This window comes from Petaurus breviceps, unplaced genomic scaffold, assembly GCF_028583685.1.
Source record: "Petaurus breviceps papuanus isolate PSGF00001 unplaced genomic scaffold, PetGlider_PUasm1.0 90895, whole genome shotgun sequence".
Taxonomy (NCBI): Eukaryota; Metazoa; Chordata; class Mammalia; order Diprotodontia; family Petauridae; genus Petaurus; species Petaurus breviceps.
Genome location: NW_027187372.1, coordinates 6,137,854 through 6,165,345, shown reverse-complemented (window position 1 = coordinate 6,165,345; position 27,492 = coordinate 6,137,854). Strand labels below are relative to the sequence as shown.

The 27,492-nt window shown below is 36.3% G+C and overlaps 1 protein-coding gene across 1 annotated transcript in view; it reads right to left on the bottom strand.

Moving 5' to 3' along the window:
* Positions 1 to 27,492, bottom strand: part of HMCN1 (hemicentin 1) — a 514,591-nt gene that overhangs the window by 391,174 nt on the left and 95,925 nt on the right. The window contains exon 2 of the mRNA XM_069074427.1: positions 16,871 to 16,941. Within this exon, the coding sequence (XP_068930528.1) occupies positions 16,871 to 16,941 (71 nt within the window). The remainder of the gene's footprint in view (positions 1 to 16,870; positions 16,942 to 27,492) is intronic.

The window sequence follows — 27,492 nt, the reverse complement described above, 5'->3', positions numbered from 1 at the left end:
GAGAAATGCTGGTCAAAAAGACCAGAAGACTAGAAACTATAGTCTTAAAAGCAAGCAATCTCACACATTTTTTCTCTTCTATTATCCCATAAATGTTTCAATTATTTTCTTTCCATTTTCCATCTGTCTTTACAAAGGGAACTTGCATTTGAGTAAGCTGAATTCTATACATAGCTCACTGCAAGGATCAAGCTTTTGCACAATGCAATTATTTTAATAACCACAGTATGTACCCTTGGATTGAAACTGGCTTGCCCAGATGCACTTCCTACTTAAGTTCTAATTTTACCCATGTCAGTCTCGTGAACTGCCACTTTCTTTGGCTGCACATTCTATCTCTCTATATTTTTTTTTATTAATCCATGATCTATGTGACTAAGGCATGAAGTTCAATAAAACTAAAGTCAACTAAAAGGTGATGACTTTCAGTTTTTCTTCCTCTTGAAATGCAGATGTGCAGCTCTACAACCAGGGAAATACAATGTACACATGGAAACCATTGCTCCAAGTTGAAATGTACATCTAAGCAGCATGAAATAAATCAAAACTGTTACAGAGTTCTAATGCATCAGTGACATATACTGGGCTTCATCACTCACAGAAAATATTATATGGAGGTACTAGGGTGACATAAAGAGTATTTCAGACCCTCCAAAACCAGAAGTCTCCATAATCAAAGCAAAGAGATGTTACATCCCAGTCATTTCATTATGCATGACTCCTACCGTAGACTGATACTCATTTAAGCATTTAGAAGTCAAAGTCCATAGCTTCAAAGAACAGCCTGAACCTCAAATCTCTAGCACTACATGTAATCACTTTAATCTTATTCATCCTTAGAATTTTCCTTAATACCTTACAGAAGAGTGTCTGATCTCTAAGAGATCCCGGAAGAAGCCAAGCCCACTTTAAGATCACTGGGATAGGTAGCCTTCTCTATTCTCAAAATATAATAGGTAGCTATTCCCTTATCTTTAAGAAATTTATGTTTATGAAGGTTATTATAATATATAATGAATCCTCTGAAAACCAATACTTTCACAACAAAGTAGATTCTATTTTCTATTTTAAAAACATTTTTTCACAAAAATTGTTTTGTATAAAAGCAAGGCTATCATGTATTATATAGCCCCAAATAGCTCTACTAATAGCTTTCATTTGGACACTATTGAAGGTCCAAGGGGCTGAGACCTTATGCAAAACTGTGAGGTTGGGAAAATCTGCCTTCAAAAGCACCTTCCCTACTTGGTTCTTCCTTTTAGGTGTGCTGTGTTCTCCTAATCTCTAACCATCTCCCTCTTTCACAATAAAGAAGAATCTGATTTCAACAATTTATATTTAAACACACACATATACAAACGTGTACAGATACATATTTATATACACATACCTATATACATATACATACATATATATCTAAGTTGGAAAATAGTCCTTGATTTTTTTTCTTAGAATGTTTAGCCAAGACTGGGGGGCGGGGTAAGATAGCCATCTTCACAAGTGTCTGAAGAATTATTACATGGAAGGTGGGATTAGACTTCTTTTGTTCGCCTGCTGAGGATAGAACTAGGCACAGTGAATGAAAGGTTCAAAGAAGCCAATTTAGGCTCTATGTCAGGGAGAACTTTTTAACAATTAAAGCTGTTCCAGTGAAATTGGACAAAGTGGCTGCTGAGATCCTTTTCAACTCTCAAATTCTGTGATTTTATAATTCTACTTCTCTAGGGAAGATGTGCCAACCTTTGGCAATAGGGTCAAAAGTACAACTTGCTTTAAAACATCTAGCATGTATGTACCCTTTCTAATTTGTACCCCAGTTCAATTAGCTTTCATTGGCTCCTATTTACTCTTTAAACTTCAAACTCTTCAAATATCAAAAACAAACAGAATATAACTTGTGAAATTTCAACAATAAATCCTTCTAGTCCTTAAATCTTTTGTGTTGGTCTTTAAAGACATGCAGGGCAAGACATACATGACCTTACCTGCATAATTTCCTAAAACATTTAATGAAAGCACAATATGAATGATGATTACACAAAGTCTTTTCTTTCTGCATTACTGTTTGGAATTTGAACTTCTGATATGATTAAAGCGGTGTCTACTCTGATGCTTTGCCCTAATACCACTTATTTGAGGCAACAATTTAGAAGATTTGCTTCCATCTCTCTCATTCTCTCTCTCTCTGTCTGTCTGTCTCTGTCTCTCTGTCTCTCTCTCTCTGTCTCTGTCTGTCTGTCTGTCTCTCTCTCTCTCTCATATGGTTAATTCTAATTCTGCTCATTCTTGAGAGTTTCCCATCTTCTCTAAGACAACTTCCCCTTCATAAAATTAAGTCATTGGCATTTGTCTTTATTTTTTCTGAATACTTTTAAATTTGCTATCCCCAAAACTAAGATGCACATAAGACCACATCTGGCTTTTCTCTGCTCTGTCAAACTCTATGATAGAGTGGTCATTGAACCCTAAAATTCCTGTCATTTCTTTTTGGCTACCAGTTCTTCCTTTCTGGTGAGAAACTGGTATATTCTAGCAATTTCCCTTTCCATATCCTTTACCATTTGAATGCTGAAATTATCATTGACAAGTCAAAAATTTTGCAATTGCTCTGCTTTGGGCAGAGAGAGGACTCCAACAGATGTCCATAGCCTTGAAGTCCCCAATACAACAGCAGACTTCATTTGTGATCTTTTTCTCAAATTCATCATCAAATGCCTTCTTTCTAGATGGTCTATAATGTATCTGGATGACCACATAAATTCTGATGATCCCACCATTGCTATTTCATCAAAATGCTTTTCACCATGTTTCCTTTCTCGAGTCCCCATATTTCCTCACAAGAATATATGTTCCCAATAAACAATGCTTCTTCATTACCTTTTAAAAGATCTATTCTATTTCTAATAAGGTAATTGTTTCACAGTCATGTTTCAGTCATATGCTCACTTTTAACTGTGTCAATGATATTCATAAAATCAGAATCGACTCTTTTTGTTAAAAATGCTAGTTCATCTTGCTTGTTACCCATACCTTGTGCATCAGTGTGTAACTATTTGTAGCCATTGGATATATTGACAGCCTTGGATTTCTTGGATTTTTTCCCCAGAGAATTACTAGGCATCTCAATAGAAATTCCTCTTTATATGATGTGACTTATACTATAGTGTCTAGCTTGGCATTCTTCTCTTAGAAGAACAAGTTTTCAAAGACACAATGTATCATACATGAAAGATGTAAATAGACACATCTTTTCATACTGGAAACATAACTTCTTTAGAACTAGCAGTTTTAGTAGAAACAAGAAGAGAGGGGCAGCCAGGTAGCACAGCGAGTAAGAGCACCGACTCCAGTGTTGGGATGACCTGGGGATCGAATCCGGGCTCAGACACTTAGCACCCACCCAGAAACACCTGGCCGTGTAACCTTGAGCAAGTTACTTAACCCTGATTGCTTTAAAAAAAAAAAAAAGAAACAAGAAGAGACCTTAAAGCTTGTCAGTGCTTCTCCTCCAAAAAATTAAGTTTTTCATAGAAAAACTTGTTCCTGTGGGCCCTTGTTCTAGAAGTCATGATTCTGTATTACAATTTTGACTTAAGTCAAATATTTATTCTTCAAAATATTTATTCCAAGTAATATTTACCCAAAATATTAAAAACTTTTAAAATTATTTCTTTATCACAAATTGTATTAGCTTCTTAAGGAGGAAAGTAGAAAACATGTAGCAAAAGTATAGTTAACTCAATTATTTATACTGAGGGAAAAGGAGGGCAGGGAAAAATTAAAATAACAAAGCTATAATTAGGAGAGAGGGACTGAAGTTTTGTACCAAGGTTCCAAATTTCGAGGGTACTGATAGTTCTTGAAGCAGTCCCTCAAAAGTATAGAAACAACAGACCTTCATATCAAGATGGCAAGAATAATTAACTAAAAAAAGAAAGCTCTTCCTGTGTACCACCCTGCTCCTCAAACCACTGTCTCAGTGTTTTTCTCTGACCTCTCCCCCATCCCATCCAATTGAGAACACACTGTATCACTAGTCTTAGCTCATTTCACCAATTTAAAAATGAATTACTTTTATTAGATAAGAACACTTATTAAATGAATCACTGGGAACTAACTGGGAACTGGGATGGTACACCTCTTTTAATCAAGTAAAGCCACTGTGAGATTTTGTTATGCCCTAAACTAAAGAATCTGCATAAAAGGAAGGCACTATCGCAGAAAAATAAAGAAATTCTGAGGGTCAAGGAGCCTAAAGTTTACAGAATACATTGCCTAAGCAGCAAAGGTAAGGCTGAGCTATAACAAAAAAGGGAGGAGGGTCATAGGTTCTATCAGCATCCTAGAGCAGAAAATCCTGGCTGAAAGTCCTGAAAAATGTCAGTTCTTTCTCCAACTACCCCTCCAAGGGCCTGTCTGTTCACAGGCATTATAAAATAATATGCTGTTCCATCACCCAAATGTTTCCAGGAAACTGAATTTTACCTCAACCACAAAGAGGCCAAAGGGTTAACTGGAAATAGATAGAAATGTCAAGTTAGGCAGAGAGCCCAGTCTCTGCCTAAATGTTAGGAATTTCCCTTACTGGAGTTTGGAGTGATTATGATTGAACTCATAACTTTTTATCTAAAATAAACTTCCTAAAGCTGAAGAGGAAGGAACCATGGGACTTTAGGGACCATCATATTGCCTCTAGACTTATGTAAACTAATTAGTATAGCAGGGTGTTACATGAATAATATTTGGTTTTCCTGGATAACCTATAGAACAAAGGTATTTTTCTGGCTAACTTATCTTCTCTATGACTGTCATAACTTGCATTTTTTGCTTGCATATATAGGTGTTATAAATTATATAATGTTTTCAAAATTCTTTAAAGTATCATGAATGCCAATTATTAACAGTACTACTAAACCTTGGTATAAAATCACTGTTCTCCCTGTGCAGGTCAGAACAAAATTCACCTTGTCCTCTATTCTTACTCAGAGTAATATCTTCAGTCCTTAATTTTTTGTTGTAGCTCAGTTGACTTACTTTCTTGTCTAGCTTTTGGGGCAAATTGTCTCACTGCTATGCCTGTTTTCTCCTTAGCTAATATAATTTCCAGATTAGCTTTTTCTAGGGATGTTGTTTTTCAGTTGTTCAGTCATGTCTGACTCTGTAATCCTGTAGACAAACTGTCCATGGGATTTTCTCAGCAAAGATACCAGAGTGGTTCATCATTTCCTCCTCCAGTTTTTAGGCAGGGGTTAAATGACTTGCCCAGGATCACACAGATAGGATAAAAAATGTTACTATATGCTCAAGTATCTTTCATAGACAATTAGTCCATGGCTGCCTGGACTTAATACAAATAAGCCAAAAGATTTGACTTTGAGAAGAAATTCAGCTATCTAATTAGAATTATCTACCTACCTTGTTTCCCATTGCCCAGTGATCTCTTCCAATTTTTTTTAAATTTCCTAGTGACTTCACTCTGACCTTCTAGAGTTCTTTAGTTTTTATCAGATAATGGACTAGATTAATAACTATAATTCACATTTGTATAACACTTCACAGTTATAATTTGCCATATAAGATCTCATTTGTCCCCCCAACCAATCTTATAGGATAGATAGTAGAAAATTATTTTCCCCTTTAAATGATGCAAAAACATCTGGGATTTTAAGGGTAAGTTAAAGGTAAGGGTGAAACTCAAATCATAGTCTCTGAAGTCTAGTGTTCTTTCCATCGCCACCATTCCAGAAGAATCACATTGCCTGGAGGAAGTAAATTGGATTGAGGAGTTTTGGTATTTTTCAGGTCTTACAATATAGGACTGGGGCCAGAGGGAAGAGGAAACAGAGACTGATCCCTGGAATCCCTGAAGCCCACAAATACTCAGTAAAGTATTCTGGAAGGTGCTCTCTCCTTCAATTTGCTAAATGCCCCCCCCCAGATGTTTCATAGCTCTTAGTGAGAGGGAATGCAATCAAAGAAGGCCTCTATGGCTCCTTCGATGAAGTTCTGGAATAGATATTGGACTTCAGTTGAACTTTTATCTCTATGGCTAACTCAGTAGTTTGGATTCCAAACTATACAGAATGAAAATAACTTCATATAGTTTTTATTAAACATTGTAAGCAATTATGCAGATAACATCATGTGTGTCTTGACTAGGGTTTCAAAGAGTAACACAAGTGATTTAAGGCCTGGGAAGATTTATAATTACTACTGGGATATTTCACAAACAAATGGCATTCTGGCTCAGCTGGGAGTCAAGTCTGGGACTGAGAAAAATCTACATATTTCTGAAATGTGCAGCAGGTGATCTTTTACTCTGATTAAGGAAAATGAGAGAGCATAACCAGGGATAAAATAATGAAAGCCTGCCAAGAAAAAAATAAGATGAAAAACAGCCAGCTTCGTTATTTTTTTTTTATGTGTATTATCCAAGATCCTTTTCTTCTCATTTTTGTAAACACGCATCCTGGCCCTTTCTATGTATTAGCACCACAAGTGTGAGTTCAGGAGAACAGAGCATACTAGGACCCAAATGAGTCAAGAGGGCTATTTCTTAAAGAGCTCTCTTCAAGGTCTGATGTGCAAGAACAATAAAACAGGAATAAACTGATGCTTTAAAATTATCTGTGGCTTTATACTCGGCAGAGCTAGTCTTCGTTACTACGAATGATTAAAAGCTCCTTGACAATACAGCAGAATGACTGCCACCAAAAACACTTCAATTTATACTCTCTACCTAAAGGAACTTAGGAGTAATGATGGAGTCACCTCTCAGACTTTTGAATCATAAAATTAGGTGGAATGTGCTCTAAAACAGGCTGAAACTAATTTATAGGGTAGAATTATAAGGCTTTTCTTAGTGACTTTTTTTTAAGTTGAAAGTTTATATTTCATGGGGTTTGTACAAACTGAAAAACTTAACAGATTTAGATAGAACAGGAATACCATGGTGGGTGGTTCTAATAGGATTAGGAACTAGGTATAAATTTTATTCCAAGAAACCTATATACCATTCAGTCAGTCATCTCTAAGAAAATGATACAACCTTTAATCAATTAAAATTCTACTGGATCAAACTTGGTACTTATCATTTAGTAAGGAATAATCCTTCATTTGGGCTTAAGATCATTTAGAGCATCCAACTTGAGGTGCTGTGCCCCAATGGGCTGCTCAGAACACTGTGACAGTTACTCTCACTAAGTCACTATGATAGATTTTAGTCACCTATTCTAATACCACTCCCCTTCAAAATTAAGCCACATTTTGAGAAAAAAATAAAGAAATTCCTTTCCTTTCTGCCTAAGAAGATTAATTTCATTGGTGGGGAATCCTTGTCCAAGGTAAAAGGTGAAACTTAGAAAGGTAAAGAACCAGCTGTTTGCCTCTGGGCAACAGGAGGGCATTAAAAATATCAGCACTTGCTCCTGGAATCCCACATAGTTAACTCTTAGTGCAATCATTACTCATCTCTGTCTCTTCCTTACTTCACATCCTGACAGTATATGGCTCTAGGTCTCCCTCCAGTCCTATGAAGAAACTCAATCCTGGAGCTAAATGTGGTTCTTTGCTGGAACAAAGGAGTTTGAAACCCAAACCTAAAACTTAAATAAAGGAAAGGAAATTACAAACGCAAATAACCATCTTTCATTCACTTGAAAATAATCTTCCCCCTGGCTCCCTTACAAATATACTCCAAGTCTCACTTAAGTTTTTCATGGGTGATGAAATGGAAAATATTAGATTTAGGCTAAATTTACTCCGTCATTAATTGATGTTCAATTTGAGGGTTAGTAAATGGGAAAGAGGGAAGAAGGCATCTAAAAGATTAATGGAACTTGCTGCGGGTGATGGCAGAGCAGTACCCAAATCCTCCCATGATTCTATATTCTCCTATTTTGGAGTAAAAACCTCAAAGGAAAAGTATGTAAGTATAGTAATTTGATAAGAATGTTATGGCGACAAATGTTAAATAACACAGGGCCAAGAACAGCTCCCTGGGGAGGTTTTTCACCAAGATATGAAGAAAAAGCCATTTTTTTGTAGCTATCACTCTAGTGGTAAGGAAAATATTAGTCTATTGTCCGACAGAAACACTCACAGTCTGGAGTCGTGGCGACCAGTTGTTAACCACTTTGGAAAGAGTTGAAGGTGCAGATGACTAACTACAATGCTCTGTCACAATTTCTCATGCTTCTAGTATGACTCTGATCTTGCAGGGTTCAGGGTGGCAAAAGGCACAGGTTAGGGGTGGGTAGGTGGTGCAGTGAATACAGCACCAGCCCTGGAGTCAGGAGGACCTGAGTTCAAATCCGGCCCCGGACACTTAACACTTACTAGCCATGTGACTTTGGGCAAGTCACTTAAGCCCAACTGCCTCCTCCAAAAAGCAAAAAAAAAAAAAAAAAAGGCATAGGTTAAGAGGGGAAAGTATATAGACAAAATTGCTGAACTTGTTTTAAAATTCCAGATTTGGGTGCTAACCCTGGACGATGGAAATAGATCTGGATTGGGAGACACAGATGTGCTTTCAAAATCTGATTCTGACCCTGGATGGCTGTGTGATCCTGTGACCTTAGGCACTTCCATTCTCCCTGGTCCCAGTTTTCTCATCTGTACAAGGAAGTAATTGGGCCAGGTAACCTCAGAGATCTCTCCTAGTTCTAAATTTGTATTATAAGAAACCAATTCTAAAGAAATAAAAATCCAATTTTAAATTGCTTATTTCGGTATCTAAATATTTCCCTCCCTCCCCCCAGTGAACATCAAAGTTACACTCGCTGTCACCCTGCCTTCCCTAATACAAAATGTCTATCATGACCATTCCCAAAGGAACACAGAATGCTTACTAACAAGCACAGTTTTCAGGTTCAGTTGTTTTTATTCATGCCCAACTCTTCATGACCCCATCTGGAGGTTTTCTTGGCAAAGATACTAGAGTGGTTTGCCATTTCCTTCTCCAGCTCAATTTACAGGGGAAGAAACTGAGACAAACAGTTAAGTGGCTTGCCCAGGGTCATATAGCTTGTAAGTGTTTGAGATCACATTTGAACTCTGGGCTTCCTGATTCCAGACCTGGCACTCTTGTCCCCTCCACCACTGTTAATAAGCATAGCAAGACCTAATGTGTGAGAAACAACAATGCTGTCCATCAATCAACATTTATTAGGCACCTATCTATTCACTCCTATGTGCTAGGACCTGTGCAAAGTGCTTGTCCTTGGGGATGCAAAAGGAAGTAAAATAAAAATCCCAGCCCCCAAAGAGCTCACAATCTAATGGGGGAAATACTACAACATCCTGACTTTTATTTCCTTCTTTTTTCCTTCCTTTGGTTAAAACTCTTCCTTTCCTACCTATTCTTAGCTATTTTCTTTAAAGTAACAAATAGGTTTGGAGGCAACATCTAAGAATTAGGCTTTAGGAAGAGATTCTCTTGGTACAGCAGAGTTTATAAACAGAGGCCAAAGGGTTTACCATGGCAACTTATTTTGCTACAAACATAAGTTTAAAACTCCAGCTTTATTAGGTTCTCCTAATTTTCACTGCAGAGAGGTAGGTGTCCAGTACACTCTTGTGCATGTCTGTTTATAGCATTTTCCTAACCTCCCTTGGCAGCTTACTCTGTCATACAACTGTTCTGATAACTACAGTTTAACATTCATCCCCCCCCCACAATCTTTAGTCCCCCAGAGCCTAAGCCTATTATTCTTCTTCTGTTTTCATTAAGTAATGAGAATAATTGGACAGCATCCCCATCTTCGCCATAAATCTATCCGGTTGCTATGTGATGATTGTCTACTTTTTGGATTTAATTCTTGGTGGTCAGTTTCTTTTTTCCAAGTTGGTTTCCTTAAGGGACTTCCCAAAGGAGAAGTATTTATAATATTTTTTTTTAGTTTCTGGAACTTGCCATACACCGACACATAAAAATTGTAAATCTCATAGCTATCAATGTTTTTTCCTAGAATTTTTCTTCATTTATGGGTTTTTTTAAATAATATTTTATCCTTGTTAATTGCAAAGGATTGAAGGTTGAAAGTATTACTTAAATTGCTGTAAAAGCACTCAACTTTTATCTTTTAAAGAATTTGCCTTGAGTCAAGGCTTTTCACTGCATAAGGTTTTCATTCCCAGAGCTCCAACTTATTTGCATGCCATTTGAAATAATTTGTTTTCTCTTCTTATTCTCAAGAGAAACTGAGTTATTTTCAAAGTGATTTTTCTATATTCCAGATAAGTGGGGGGGGGAGAGGAGAAGGAAACAAACAAAAGCTACAAATTCCTTTTTTAAGTTTAGTGGTCTTTTCAACAAAATCAAAATGTGACTTTTCCCTACAAATTGTAAAATAATTCATTCTATAATTACAAACCCTGACATAATTCTCGCTAACCTTTATGATACTCATTAGAGAATAATTCATTTGATTTACAACAAAATTAGTTATTTTGTAAGCAAATTTCAAAAAATCAACTAGGGTTAAATGCCTAGGGCTCAAAAAACGTGTTGAATTGCACTGAATTGTATTATGAGGGAGGGATGTTATAAATGCTTAAGGAAGAAATGAGAAAGGATACCAAGACAATTTACTTTTCTAATCTTGAAGCAGTTTCCTGATTATTGCAAATTTGAGGCAATAAAAATAGAATTATTTCTCCTTATATCAGCGATTTTTCTGAGGAATTTCTACAAGATTTATAAGGGCTACCAAGCAAGTGACTAAGATCTGTAAGCCGAGATCAATAGTGTCTGGCACATAGGAGAAGCTTAATAAGTGTTTATTTCATGCATGAATATCCTTTTGGAATGAATTTGGAAATTGGTCAAAGAAATGATAGGAAAATATTAAGATAAAATTAATAAATGCCTTCCTTATTTTTGTTATAGTTATGTATCATGGAATTTTTTAAAAATTGTCACCAATTTAACTAATGTTAAAAAAAACAACAATATTTTGCCACTCATTCAAAACGTATGAGCCAAACAACTCAGGGTACCAGATGCTTATGGTTTTGAGGAAATCTTTGCTGCATGAATATTTATTTGTTGTTCAGTCTTTCATGACTCCATTTGGGGTTTTAATGCCAAGCAAAGGCAATTTCCCAAGGTTCAAAATACCAGCATAGGTGCTCTCCATTTTATTCAGTGAAAAATTAAGAACAAAGAAAATCAAAATACAGCATCATTCAAAATACAGCCTTCACCAAGTATAATTCAATAATGTCCAAGTACTACTCCACTCCTGAACATTATAATTCATTTAGTCAATACCAAAGACCCTCTTCTAAGTACTACTCCATCCCTAGGCTGAACGGGTTCATTTAGTCAACCACAGAGCCCCTCTTCTCAAATGGAGATTAGTTTCCAATCATAAGTAAAGTACATTCATTTGTTCAATCACAGAGCAGAAAAAAGTCAAAAGTTCTCCACCCTTGGATCACAATTGAATCTACCCCAGAGTTACAACAAGCTTAAGCACAGCATTTAATACCCAAAGAGAGGTATTTTCTTCATCTTGACCCAAGGAAATCTTTGTTTCTGGGGAGACAAAGCTTAGCAAGGCCACAAGATACATTGCCAGTGTCTTCATTAATTCATTCTCTGTCTGCAGAACAGTGCTAGGACCCCTGAAAACATTAGCAAAACCCTCTGCCAGGATTTCTGTAAACATACAACAAGAAAATCCTTCTTCAGGGCTTCTGAAGCAATAGCAAGGTTTCAGGACCTCTGAAACAACAGGACTGTCTTTCACCAGTGGACAGAATTCACTCTCTGTCTGCAGAACAGTCTCAGGGCTTCTGAACCAACAGCAAGGTTCCAAAACCTCTGCAACAACAGAACTGTCTTTCACCAGTGAACAAATCTGGCAAAACAACATCAAAACAGACAGATAAAGTACAAGCGTAACAGCCATGTCTCCTCAGTCCTTGGCAGCTCTGGGTGGCAGCTCTCAAAAGTCCTGGGCAATACAAAGTGGCCCTCAGCAATCCTCTCTGTCTCTCTCTGCCTCCAAGATGCTGCTTCCAAAAAGTTCTTCTGCCTCTCTCTTTGCTTGTGTCTCTCTAAATTTTATGTTACCAGCTCCTCCCAGTTCAGCACTCTCTTTTCACATCAACAAGTCCATCCCACAAGTGGGATTCACAAGCTCTGGGTTTTAACACAATTAATCCAAAAACCAAGCCAATACAGGGGGATCTTTAAATTCCATTACTATTACAGGGGTTTTCTTGGCAAAGACACCTCTGTGGTTTGCCATTTCCTCCTCCTGTTCATTTTACAGATGAGGAACCTGAGGCAAACATGGTTAAGTGACTTTCTCAGGGTCACACAACTATTAAGTGTCTGAGGTAGAATTTGAACTCATATCTTCCTGACTTCAGGCCTGGTCTTCTATCTACTGTACCACCTAGCTGCACCTGCTTCATGAATAAGGGCACTACAAATTGTATTTACTTTGTCAATGGTGTAGGTGATATTTTTTGGCCCTAAAGTCAAGAAGATTTAAGTTGAAATTCTGACTCTGACACACACTGACAATATGACCTTTAGGCAAATCATTTAACCTCTGAATACTTCATGAAATTTTCAAAGTAGGGGGAGTTCCCTTGTTGGGAATTTCATGTATCAGTGAAATCACAGATTCAATACAAAAAATTAATATTTTGTATTGACTTATCTATCTTCATAATGTTTGCTCCCAAAGGAAGGGCAAGTATCCTTTTCTTTCTCATTCTATTCTAGTACCTGTCATAATACTTGGTGCATAGTAGGTGCTTAATAAATGCTTGTTATATGAATGAATGAATCTAGTTTAGCTATCCTACACAATTTCATGCTGAACTATACATAGGTGGTTTTCTCCCTCTTCTTTTTCACTTCAAAACTCTTTTCACTAGATTTTTAAAACTCCAGGCAAATACTGCCTACCCACCCTTGTTAGATGTACTCTTTCCTTGGCCAAGAGCCTATCATTATTTTATTTTAAGCTATGGTCCAGAAATTCAAATTTCATTCACACACTTCAATTTTTTAACCTTCCCAAATTTGTTTTTCTTTTCTTAAACCCTTGTCTTCAATGGGCAGAAATGATGCAAATACTTTTTAGTTTTTTTCTCCAAGGCTTCCTAGTTTTTAGCAAAGCTTTTCAGGTTCTCTCTGACAGAATCATTTGTGCCCACGTAAAGCACAAAGAGAGCAGTGGCCATCTTGTTGGTCTTCTCCTATGACTCCCTTCTTATTCATAAGAATCTGAGAAAGAATAGAAGTCCCCTCATCACTTGCTATACCTTTGAAAAATTAAAATATTTTAAAAGCCCATCATAAATTTAGCAGCTATTCTGCTTCTATAGACTTATATACTTCTGGCACATGCCCAGATAATTCAAGTCCCTCTATAATACAAAACAATGACTGGGGTCACTTAGGTGGTGCAGTGAATAGAGCGCCGGCCCTGGAATCAGAAGGACCTGAATTCAAATCTGGCCTCAGACACTTAGCACTTACTAGCCATGTGACCTTGGGTAAGTCACTTAACCCCAAATGCCCTGCCTTCCCCCCTTCCAAAAAGCAACCCCCCCAAAAAAAACCAAAAAGGATGACTACATGCTTGGTTTATGATTTGTTTCCCAAATTCTTTGTATAATTCCTCTTTCCCTCCCCAAAAGATACATGTACTGTCTTTCCTTATGCCTCATCAGATATTGAGAAATATCTAAATACCTCAGCAGCTGCACCTATTAAAGAAACACATATGATTTTAATATGTACATGAAAGATATATTTTGGGGGAACTTTTAAGGCTATTTTGCTCCACTGAGTTAAGTGGTTTTATTTTTTGGTAATCATGTGTATAACTACATCGGGACTTTATATTTTTTGCACTTTGCAGGTATTTGGGTGACTACTGATACCATTTCCTTATGAATAGTGCCTCCTCTGTGTCCCTGTGACATCACTCATTCCCTCGTAGTTCTTTTGCTATCTGTCCAACCACTTCTCAGTCTCTTTTGTTAGTTCTCCATCTATTCCACACTCTCCAGTTGGAGCTCTATCCTAGTACCTTTTCTCTTTTTGATCTATGCAGTCTCTTGGTCATCTTTGCCTCCATTCTTACCCAGCCTTTAATCCTGAATGGGTGTTGCCTCAGACAAACTGAGACCTGGGAAAGACCTTAGCTTAAAAAGGGGCCAAGGTCTTCCACTGAATCTGGGGTCATCTCTAATCATCCTGATTTATATCTTACCACTGAACCTCAGATGATTCTGGAGGAGAGACTGAGGATGATGACTTTGCACAGCCCAGCCTCACGAATCCAATTCACTTGAAGGTAAGACACCACCCTCCCGATGTCACTGGTCCTCTTTGAGAACAAAGGACAAACAATAATGCAATCTCACTTGGTCTCATTATCTCCCATATATTCAGTTATCTCCTCTGATTCTCTAATCTCTTATTGAAGCTACAGTTATCCATCTCCAACTGCCTCTTTGACACCTCAAATTGGACACATTTTAGACATTTTAAACTCAACATGCCTAATACTGAACTCATCCTTTTCCATTATTTCCAAGAGCATCACTATCCTCCCACTCACCCAGGCCTTAAACATTGGTGTCATCCTGAATTCCTAACTTTTGCTCTCCCCACACATACAATCCCTTGCTGAATTTTGTCATTTCTAACTTCACATCTCTCATATACATCCTCTTCTCTCTGTTTATTCAGCCACAATCATCTTTCACCTAGACAACTTCAATTGTCTTCTAACTAGTCTCCCTGCCTCAAGTGTCTCCTCCCAGCCTCTATTCAGCTCTCAAGGTAATCTTTCAAAAGTTTAGGTCCGACCATGCCAAACCCTCTCACTCAGTGAACACCAGTGGCTCTCTATTACCACCAAGATCAAATATAAATACCTCTTTGGCATTTAAAGCCTTTCTTCCTACCCTTTCAGCCTTCTTTCATCTTATTTCCTTCTATACACTCTAGTATCCAATTATACCACCCTACTTTCAGTTCTTTGAAAATGATATTTTATCTGTTATCTCTGTGACTTTGCACTGACTTTCCTCTATGCCTGGAATTTCCTGGCTCCTCAATCTACCTCTTTGCTTCCTGACTTCCTTCAAGGATCAGCTCAAATCCCACTCTCTGTAAGGGATCTTTCCTGTACCTCCAGAAGACCTGCTAGTGTCTTCCCCTTTCAAATTAACTTCATCTACTCTATATACCCACTTATTTACATTGTTGACTCACCCACTAAGGTACACACCCCTGAAGAACGGGACATTTACCCCTCTCCTTTCTTTGAATCCTCAGCACTTATCTTGGTGCCTGGCACAAAGTAAGTGCTTAAGAAATGCTTGCCAACTGCTTGACTTACCATTTTAATGTGGTTTATTATAGAAAATCAATTGCAAAATCCTTTCTGTTTCTTCTAAGAGAAAGTATCATTTCCACAAATAGGTCTACTATTATGGCATCTTAACATTCAAAGGAACTATGATTTTCAAAGACTATTCTAGTATAACACAAATAACAGGTAGTGTCTACCTGTTATGTAGGATCAATTCTATCTGTGTTTGGAAAGTATCATAATTGGTAGGTTAGCCACTAGATAATGCATTCTTTGGCCAGGGTAACTCATGAAACAAATGAAAGGTCTCAGCTTACTATAAACTTACTGTAAACCCCTTTCACCAGTGAAGTCTAATAGGTAAAGTATGTGAAGTATTCAGGGTATGTTAAGAATAACTGGTCTTCAAATGATCTATAAATATTTATTTAACCACTAGTATCTTAAGTGTGAGATCACTGTCCAATGAGATGATGTAATCTATTATTAAACAAGATATATTAAAAGTGACATTTCTGCAAAAAGACATAAGGAAGTTGCAGTCAACCAACTTATAATATGGAGATAGTTACTGGATTCTCATTGGAGAGACAAATGAAGGAGTTGATGGAAGTGGTTTTATCATATCTCCAAAAAGACATAGGAAAACATTTGGTAGTATTGAGCATGGAATCACAAAGACTGTTCAAAGCCTGTCTCTGACACTTACTGGCTATATGACCATGGGAAAGTCACTTAACTTGTTTGATCCTCAGTTGCCTCATCTGTAAAATGGAAAACATAATGCTTGTATTCACCCCATTGTTTTATTGTAAAGCTCACCTGAGATAACAGGAGTGGGGCATGTGCGGCCTCTAGACCACATGTGGCCCTTTGGTTGGATTTGTTCTGTGAAGTTTGGATTCGGTCAAAAGGCCACATTTGAGGACCCAGAAGCTGCAGATTTCCCACCCCAGTATAGAATCTCCATTTAAGGAGGAGGTGCAGGTCAGCTACCTCTTCATTCCTCTTTCAGATGTACTCCTAACTCTTTGTACTTTCTCTATCATGACATCTGTACCAGGTACCTTCTTCTCTTCCTACCTTCCCCCATGTTTTTCAGCTTCCATTTATGTTTTCTCTGATTATAGTATATGTTCCTTGACGGCAAGTGCTGTTTTTCTTTCTGCTTGGCTTTATATACCTACCACTTGACACAGTGCCTGACACAGAGTAGTATCAATTGCTTAAAAATGCCTATTGATGACTTGTTGATATTTATCAAAGTTATCTATACATTCTTGGAATGACACTGGGAGATAATATTGGCTAGACCTACTCATCCCTTCTAATACCTGAATTAATAATTGTCATTTTTATTATAAATGGTCAATGAAGGCAACTTTAAACAAAGAAAAACAAAATTAGCTCAATAATATACAAGATAAAACCCAAAAAGTAATGATGCAAGAAACATGGAAACAAAAACTCACAGTGTTTTACTACAAAAGAAGAAGGGGAGAAAGTCAACAACTCACCTGAACATAGAGTTCTCTGAGTTCATACTGAAATTTCTTGGGATCTGTGGTGATTGTTACTGGCCCAATTTCTAAGGAAAAAAGAATACAAAATAGGTTAATAAGAAACTTGTAGGCAGCATCCAAAGGCATTTTAATTCTATAATTTCAATCTATTTACTATTCAAATTATTCATTCCTATAATGTATTAAGAAAAACATCAAAGACAAGCAATAATTTATAAAAGCCAAAAATTTAACTTGAAATCAACTCAGTTTTTCACATGAAAAAAGGAAACCTAAGTAGAGGTAAATTTGGTAGAAAGATATATACTATAAAGGACATTGGATTCAGTAACCTGATGTTTCAGTTCAGCCACTCAAGAACTATGAGCAGAGCAGAGCTCTTTGACATGTCTCAGGTGTTTTTTCATCTACCAAGAGAAATAATGAATTTAAAAGCACTTTGGAAATTAAAATGTGCCATGATTTAATATATCAGATAATGCTAGTTCATTTTCTGCTGCTATTTTCTCTACTACTTCTCAGCTAGGTCTACCCTCTCCAGTCACTACTTCCCAGACTTATTTTACCCACAACCACAATTTTTATGACTACTGCCACCTTTGCTACTATTATTAATATTTATGCTACTGCTTCAGCTGAAAAGCAATAGGTTAAGTGGGCACTAAAGAGTTATTTCAATAGCCAAATAGTGCTAAATAATGGCAAGGGACTGAAGAGACCAGTTCTGAATAACAGAACCAATTAAAAGTTAGATAGTATAGTTCAGTCCATATATAACAATATTTTAAACCTTGCTTCCAGAATCATTCTTTGAATTCTTTTTCATTGTCTACAAATTCTTAATGACTAATCCCTTCATATCAACTTGATTCACCAAAGACTTTACCTAAAGAGTATTCAAATCTTTCAAATTAAGAACAACCCATATATTACAAATGGCAGAACACCAGGTAGAGGGAAAATTGAAAGATCTTGAGTAAAGGTCCTTCCATGTACTGGTAAAATTTAACCAGTGGTATGGTCACATAATCCTATATTCATAATGGAGGAAAAAAGACCTTCTTGTTTTATTTAACAGAAGAATCACAGGTTAGCTCTTATGAAGTGCTTTATGTTTTTGAATCTGCTTTTTCCATGATATGCTACAGATCTAAAACACACATGCAAAGGATGACCTCAAAAATGAATGAAGTTATCTAGAAAAGAAATGCAATGTGAATCCCAAGACCTATATAATTTCCCTCAGAAATGAAATTATAAGATGCTTCTCTCCATTCCCTATAACATGTTAAGGTATTAAATAGCTTGCAAGGTGGACACAGAGTGTTGAGAAAGACTGGAAAGCAACAGATTTGACTTGACTTAACTGCACCATAAAGATGCAGCTTAAGCAATTACGTCAAGTTAAATCAGCAATATTTTTTAAAGTACCACCTACACTGTGATAAATTGGCTGCTTTCGAGGAGATCACTGTTTAATGAGAGAGAGACTATGCAAACAACTATGTAAAAACTTGATACATGGAGAAAAAATTAGAGATAATCAAAAGAGGGAAGACTAACATTAAGGATCATCAGGAAAGGCTCCCTGCACAAGGTAGAATTTTAGCAAAGACTTGAAGAAAGTCAGGGAAGCCAGAAGTCTGGAGAGAACAAACAATTTAAGGCATGGGAAAACAATCAGTGAAAATACACAGAATCAGAGGATGAAGATCTAAATTAATGTTGTTTAAAGTTTTCCCCTACTGTCACGATTACTGTTCAAAGTTTCCCATTTTACTACTGTTGAAGATGAGCAAAAGACACAATTCTCCACAAAGGGATAGATTCTTTTGTAAAGCAAAACAAGACTAACTTTTTTTTCTAAATTATCATTTAAATAAAAGAAATAGTATATCTCCAAAATGAAATGAATTTTTAATTGGAAACAAATGATTGAAAATGGAGTTAAGCACCTTCAGATTAATTTTCCTAGGTATTTATCAAATGGATTAAAGTTACACACCCCCAACATTCTAGCAATTGTTCTCTTAATCTGAATTGTTGAATTGAACTTGAGAAAATAATGGGGGGAAAGTTTTTCTGGTTCACTTGGCAACATTTATTTCCCTTCCTTCACTTCCTTTTTCCTTTACAATAAAGAATTTGTTACTCACAATTCTCTTCGTCTTGCTGTGTTTCCTTGATGATAGGGGAATATTTTGTGCTGCTATTGGGAGCAGAATTGGGGAGAGCATTGATTGCAGAACTGGATCATACTAAACATCACCTGGGCATTTTTTGACAATGCCTCTCACAGCTTCTTCAATGAACTCAGTATTTCAAGCTAATGTTGCTAATTCATTGGCAAAACTCTTTTATCTTGTATTCTGATCTTTCTTTCTCCCCAAATATATTTAAAGGTTACACTAAGAAAAAGTGGTTTTCAGTTGTATGAAGGGCTGCAACAAGTGTAATCATATTATGTTTACATAGTAAGAACAGCATTTATTTAGTTCCTACTGTTTGCTGAACTAGCTGTTGAAGAAACCAAAGATGAAGAAATGTCCTGAAGTCATTTACTATAGATTAACCAGTCAATTGGCAAGGATTCACCCAATGCCCTTTCAAGGACTGTTAGAAGATACTAAACTATATGAGATACCCTATATGAATTTTAAGGAAATTATAATCTTTTTGGAGAAAGATATATAGGGAAATGAAAGCTAGTATACAATAACTATAACTTACTGCATGTCATATAGAGACAGAAAAGATCATTATATGATGGGTGATTAGGTACAGGACTAACGGAGAAGGAGAGACACAGGCTAGGTCAATAAAAGGATCTGAATTCATATCTTTTTTTTTTAAGCAATCAGGGTTAAGTAACTTGCTCAAGATTACATGGCCAGTTATTTCTGGGTGTGGTGCTATGTATCTGAGCCCAGATTTGATCCCCAGGTCATCCCGACACTGGAGCCGGTACTCTTACTCGCTGAGCCACCTGGTCACCCCTAAGCAATTGGGGTTAAGTAACTTGCTCAAGGTTACACAGCCAGGTGTTTCTGGGTGGGTGCTAAGTGTCTGAGCCCGGATTCGATCTCCAGGTCATCCTGACTCTGGAGCCAGTGCTCTTACTCGCTGTGCTATCTGGCCTCCCCTGAATTCATATCTTGGTTCTACCATTTAGAAGCATAGAATCATAGACCTCTAGGAAAAAAAGAGGGGTGTGGACACAGTCCAGGCTCCTCCTTTTAGAAATAAGCAAACTAAAGCAGAAAGCAGGTGAAATGATTGTTCCAGGGTCTGACAGCTCATCCAATTTTCTGACCCTCACTTTTCTCATCTACAAAATGGAGATAATACTTCTATTACTTCCCTCCCAAGGTTATTGTGAAGGTGGGGAGAAGTGCTTTGTAAAATTATAAGTTTCATATTTTTTGTGATCTTCTATTACAATGGAGACAAGGAAGAGGAAGAGGAGAATATACAAAAGCAGGCATATGGGAATATCTAACTTTACAGAGCAGTTAGAAAGAACAGTTCAATTAGGAGATTTTGTAATATATTTGCAAAAGTAGATTGAGACCAATCTTGGAAGTGGAATCAAAATGGTAAAGTAAAGGCAGGAATTCACTTAAACTCTCCCATATTTCCCTCCAAACAAACTTAAAAATAATACCTCAAAATAATTCTTGGAGATGCAGAAATTAAGTAAATGATATAGTGAAACAATTTTTCAGTCCAAGATAACTTAAAAGGTTGTCAGTAAAGGTCTGTCTCATCAGAGTGAGAGAGGAGAGCAGTGCAGCATAGGCCATACCTTGGCTAGCCAGCAGCAGGCCTTGCTGGTAACTGAATTGGCAATGGCAGTTTTTAGAGCTCCCAGCCCACAGACAGTAAGTAGGTCATACGACTGGTAAGGAGATTACAGGGATTGCTTTGCTGGAACTGGGTTCAGGACTCTGTTATATTGCCCATATACACTAAAGCATGTGTCCCCAGGGGAATCAGGACCTGGTCACAGTTCCAAGAGAGAAAATAGTGCTTTAGGATGCTTACCGACTAAGAGAGCAGCAATCACTCCTCTCCTTAGAACATATCACTTTGGAAGAACTAAAAAATTATAGACCAGGGTGGCCAGGTAGCACAGTGCGTAAGAGCACCGGCTCCAGTGTTGGGATGACCTGGATCAAATCCGGGCTCAGATACTCAGCACCACACCCAGAAATAACTGGCCATGTAATCTTGAGCAAGTTACTTAACCCCAATTGCTTTTAAAAAAATTATAGACCCCTAGAATTAGCTCTGAAAATAGCAGTACAAAAGATCCTGAAGCTTGGGACAGTGCATCCTATGCCCCAAGAGCATAGCCCAACTTTAATATAAAGTTAAAATTCAAGGAATAGGCTGGAAAAGTGAGCAAGCAACAAAAAAGAACCTGACAAAAGAAAGTTACGATGGTGACAGGGAAGAGCAAAACACAAACTTAGAAGAAAAAAAACAAAGTCAAGACTGCTACCTCCAAAGAAAAAATGTGAACTGGTCTCAGTCCCCCCAAAAAGAATTCCTGGAAGAGCTCAAAAAGGTTTTGAAAAAACCAAATAGGAGAGGCAGAAGAAAAATGGAGGGGGGGGGAATGACAATGATGCAAGAAAATAATGAAAAAAGAATCAATAGTTTGGTGAAGGAGGCATAAAAACACTGAAGAAAATGACAACTTAAAAAAGTAAAATAGGCCAAATGATAAAAGAGACACCAAAATACACTGAAGAGGGCTCCTAAAAGCAGACTTGGCCATGTAGAAAGAGATGTACAAAAATTCACTGAAGAAAAGAACTTCTCAAAAAGTAGAATTGGTCAAATGAAAAAGGAGATACAAAATCTCACTGAAGAAAATAATTTTTTAAAAATTAGATTTCAGCAAGTGAAAGCTAATGACTCATGATGTCATGAGACATCAAGAATAATAAAACAAAATAAAAAAAAACAAAAAATAGAATAAAATGTGAAATCTCATTGGAAAAACAACTCACCTGGAAAATCCAGGAGAGATAAGTTAAGAATGATTGGACATCATCATCAAGGCATCATCTTTTAAGAAACTATCAAAGAAAACTGCCCTGATATTCTAGAACCAAAAGGTAAAAAATAGAAAGTAAAATAATCCTCCTGAAAAAAATCCAAAAATGAAAACTCCCAGGAATATTATAGCCAAATTCCAGAGATCCCAGGTCAAGAAAAGAATACTGCAAGCAGTCAGAAAGAGACAATTCAAATATTGTGGAGCCACAATCAGAATAACACAAGATTTAGTAGATTCTACATTAAATGATCAGAGGACTTGGAATATGATATTCTGGAGGGCAAAGAAGCTAGGATTACAACCAAGAATCACTTCACCCAGCAAAACTGTGTATAATCCTTATAGTGAAAGACTGAATATTAAGTGAAATAGAGGACTTTCAAGCATTCTTGATGAAAAGACCAGAGTTGAATAGAAAAATTCAACTTTAAAATATAAGACTTAACATAAGCATAGAAAGGTAAATAGGAAAGAAAAATCATAAGGAATTCAACATAGTTAAACTGACTTCATTCCTACACTGGAAGATGATACTTATAACCTCTAAGAATTTTATGATTATTAGAGCAGTCGGAAGGAGTATACATAGAGGAAACAGGTATGAGTTGATTATGATGGGATGATATTCAAAAAATGAAATTAAAGGGTGAGAAAGAGGGATGCACTCGGAGAAGGAGGAAGAGGAAGTATAAGGGGGTGAAATATCTCATCTAAAATGCACAAAAGAGTTTGTACAGTGGAGGAGAAAATGGGGATAGCAATAAATACTTGAATGTTACTCTCATGGTAAATGGCTCAAAGAAGAATTAACATACACACTCAGCAGGGTAAAGAAATCTCTCTTATTAAACAGGAAAGTAGGAGAGGAAGGCGATAAGTGAAAGGGGGAGCTGATAGAAGGAAGGAAAGATTGGGAGAGGGTGGTCTATAGCAAAACACTTTTGAGGAGGGACAGGGTAAAAGAAGATAAAGAAGACTGTGTAAAAATAGAATGGAGGGAAATACTTAGTAATCACAACTGTGAAAAAATTTCACGTAAAATTTTATGATTAAGGCTTCATTTCTCAAATATATAGAAAACAGAGTCAAATTTTTAATATGATATCCCTGGATTGACAAATAGACAAAGGATATGAAGAGGCAGTTTTCAGATAAAGAAATAAAGTTATCTATTGTCATATAAAAATGCTCTTAATCACTACTGATTAGAAAAGTGTAAATCAAAACAACTCTGACTTACCACCTTACACCTATCAGATTGGCTAATAATATGACAGAATAGGAAAATTATGAGTGTTGGAGGGGATATGGGAAAATTGAGACTCTAAAGCACTGTTGCTGGAATTGTAAAATGATCCAACGATTCTGGAGAACAATTTGGAACTGTGCCAAAAAGGCTATAAAACCATGTCTACCCTTTCACCCAGCAATACCACTACTAGGTCTATATCCTAAAGATTTTTTAAAGGAAAAGGACATATATGTGCTATATTTTAAAATATATATAATATACACATATGCCCATACATATTGTACATATATGTATATAATGTGCATGTGTGTATGTATATATAGCAGCTCTTTTTGTAGCTGCAAAGAATTGGGAATTGAGGGGATGCCCATCAATTGGGGAATGGCTGAATAAGTTGTAGTTTATGATTGTGATGGAACACTGACGCGCTATTAAGAAATGACAAGAAGAATGCTTTCAGAATATCCTAGAAAGACTTACATGAACTGATGCAAAGTGAAATGAACAAAACCAGGACAACACTGTAATAGCAATATTGTCTGATGATAAAATATGAAAGACTTAGCTATTCTCGGTGATATAACAATCTAAAACAATTCTAAAGGACTTATAATGAAAAATGCTACCCACATCCAGAGGAAGAACTGACGGAGTCTGAATGAAAATTGAAGCATATTTTTTTTTTACTTTATTTTTCTTGGGTTTTTGGGGATCTGTATTTTTTTTTTCACAACTGGACCAATATAGAGATATCATTTGTATGACTGTACATGTATAACCTATATCAAATTGCCTGCCTTCTCAATGTGGGGGTAGGAGAAAAAGGGAATTCAAAATTAAAAAAAAAACAAATCTTAAAAATTGTTTTTCAGGAGGACCTGAGTTCAAATCCAGCCTCAGACACTTAACACAAAGCTAGCCGTGTGACCTTGGGCAAGTCACTTAACCCCAATCGCCCTGCAAAAAGCAAAAGAAAAATTTTTAAATTGTTTTTGTAAGCAATTTGAAAAATAAATAAATAAAAGACCATTCCCAATAAACCTACACTTTTCTCCTACACATTAATCACTCTTATTTAACTTATGTGCTTTTGGGTTATATTCTAACCTTCCTCTTCCACTGCTGGGAAGTCAACCCCCTCCTCCCGATTATGTCACTTTAATGGTAAGACATTTCACATGTGCATCTCACATCTAACTGGAAAGTGAATACCACATTGCAAAAAGTCATAATCAAAAAGAGTTATTTCACACCTCTACATCCATCCATCAATATAAGAAACAAAAGAGAAATTTAGAAGGGGTATCAACCAAGATAAAATACTTTATTGAAAAGGGGAGATAATATCTAGTTCTCTTTTTTCTATTAATTCTCTCTTACTTCATTTTTTGGACTTCTCAAAGCCTATTATTTTGTTGGGCAAGGGAATATGAAGACTATTTTGAAGACTATGTTCTCAAAATAAGAGGCAATTATAGCATAGTGAATATAGAATTAGTCCCAGAGAAGGAATAAGCATGTTCAATTTCTCCCCCTGACATGTACTGGTTGTATGATCATGGGCAACTCCCAACCTCTTATATTCTAGGCAACTCTGTAAGAGTAAGTTGTAGAGAAGATGCCAACCTGCATCAGTAAAGGGAGTCTCCCCATTCCAGGAAATTACCAGAACAGTCCCTATATCTTTCCCTACATTGTCATTATCTTTGACAATATCTGTAAGCTAACTACAGGAGGAACAAAATCAAATGAGATTTTATTCTGAATTTTTCACTTTTTACTCAGCTGGCATTCTAGAGCATAATTGGCATGTGCTTTCTCAACAGCTAAAGATTACATTGCCAGTCAGCAGTTTATATGTAATGATGACCCAAAGGAAAGTAGATGTGGCCTTCATCACTTGGTATACCAAAATCAAATTGTCAAGTGGAACTTGAGCTCAGAAAAAAAAATTCCTTACAGTGTTCTTTTGTAGTGAAAACACAAAATAGAAAACACATAATATAAAAGCAAGGATCTTTAACAAACATCAAACTATAATTAACACATATACATTCTTCATTATCACCTCAAAAATTTTTCATGAAAAAGTATTAGTTTTTATAAATAAAACTCGACATTCCAAAAGGGAACTGGGATATCTCAAAATCTTTTAAAGTTCTTCAGAATTCAACATATGCAAGACATTATAAAATATTTTCTCAGTAATATTATTAAGTCCCATGTCTGTTTCTCTCTATGACCTAAATGAGCTCAAACTACACTTTCTTCTTTTGAACATGATCATTATTTCCCACACACATCTTCTTAGCTTTCCTAAATTCTCATTTTGATGAAAAAAATGCTGCTGTCCAGCACCAATGCTAAAGGGAAATTGTCTGCATTTAATCTACTAGAACAGGACTTGTTTCCTGACATTGACTTTAACCTGAGCCAAGTATAGTTCAGAACTCATTTAACTGAGAATAGTCAGACTCACAATAGAGCAAGCAATTTTCATGACTACTGAAAGACTCTCAATGACTGTTTTGGCAAGGAAGCAATGCTCTTGGTTTGCATCACAAAATTATGTTCAGTGATATATTAACATATACGACACTATGTAATATTTAATCTAATGGCTATGAGTTCTACCACCCAAAAAGATTATTAATGTTGACACAGAGCTGTATGATAATCATAAATATACACACTCATCCAAATTAGAGATTGCAGGATTACCACGAAGGGATCATTATACTATTCATGGACCACTTGCATAGGATATGGTAACAATCAAGAGTATGAATTCAACAATGACCTTGCTATTTAGAACAGGAAGTAAAGAATGTTTTAATAATTGTAACAGGTTTTAAGGTAGGATGTTACTGCATACATAGGACTTTGGCCAGGAAAGACACTGTTCTCACAATAAAAGGTTTTGAGATTTTTATGGTAAAAAAAAATTCAAGAATTCAGCTTTATATTTTACCCCAAAGATGAAATTTTATGGACCAAAACTATCTCTAGTTAACAACTGCCATTTCCTCAAAGCAAAAGACTCAGAAAAACCTTCCTCATACCTTCTCTATGTTCTGGGCAAAGAGTTCTCTAATATAATCAAAAGGGGAAAAAAAAAGAACCCTAGAAAATTAAGTAGTATACACAAAACACCACTATAATAAGAGGAATGACTTCCATATCATTTTTAATAGTTCATAGTAAGAATTAATAGTGTTCAAATCAAATAAAAAATGACTTGAGAGACATAGAAAAAAATTTTTTTAAGCAATTGGGGTTAAGTAACTTGCTCAAGGTTACACGGTCAAGTGTTTCTGGGTGGGTGCTAAGTGTCTGAGCCCAGATTTGATCCCCAGGTCATCCCAACACTGGGGCCGGTGCTCTTACTTGCTGTGCTACCTGGCCCCCTGTAGAAAATTTTTTTTAAGTTGTTGAAACAGAGGATAAAACTTGCAGAAATAGAATTAAGGATCTGCTTGGATTGGGTATTGCCAAAATGACTTGAAACCAAGTCCTAAGGAAAAAGTTGTCTTACTTCTTTTAAAGATTAGTGGAATAGAATATGAACTGGGTCTTGATGGCTTTCAAAATAATTAAAAGAGTTCATATACTCCTCTGTTAACTGATTTACAGATTAAAGGAAATTCTGAGGTTCAAAGAAACCTTGTAATTCCCCATATTTCTAGAGTAGAAACTGCAGAAGTGACTAGAATTTGACAATGGACAGAGAGAGTCACATAAAAGCTAAACAGTAATAACTGGAGATTTCTTCCATTATTTCTCCACTTTTTGACAAAGACAACAAATACATGACATGAGGGAAAAGTAGACTAGATAGCTTTTCATCCTGCAATCATTTTGGCTGCAGAATCCAACTCCATAGAATTTTTCAATACAATGGTATCAAACTTAACTAGAAATGGGAGCCACTAAACCATCTACAAGGATTCCTGTGGATTGCATATTGACTTAGAAAAACCACCTATTAACATTATCTAATTTTATTGTACTTTTACTTATTTAATCTGGGTTAGGTTTCACTGGGTTGCATGTCTGATGCAGAAGTAGAGGTTATAAAGATAAGCTAGAAAAACCAATAGCAGTAATATTTGTATTTGGTTCCAAAGAAAAATCTATGGTACATAAAGGCATACACTGTCAGGAAATACATAATGCTTTTTTAAAAAGATTCAATGAGAAAGAGGTGAGATTGATTAACCCACATAATAAGGCAAACATGCCACATTCTCATTAATTCCTAAAAAAAACCTTTAAAGAAAATAAAATGTGGTCAAA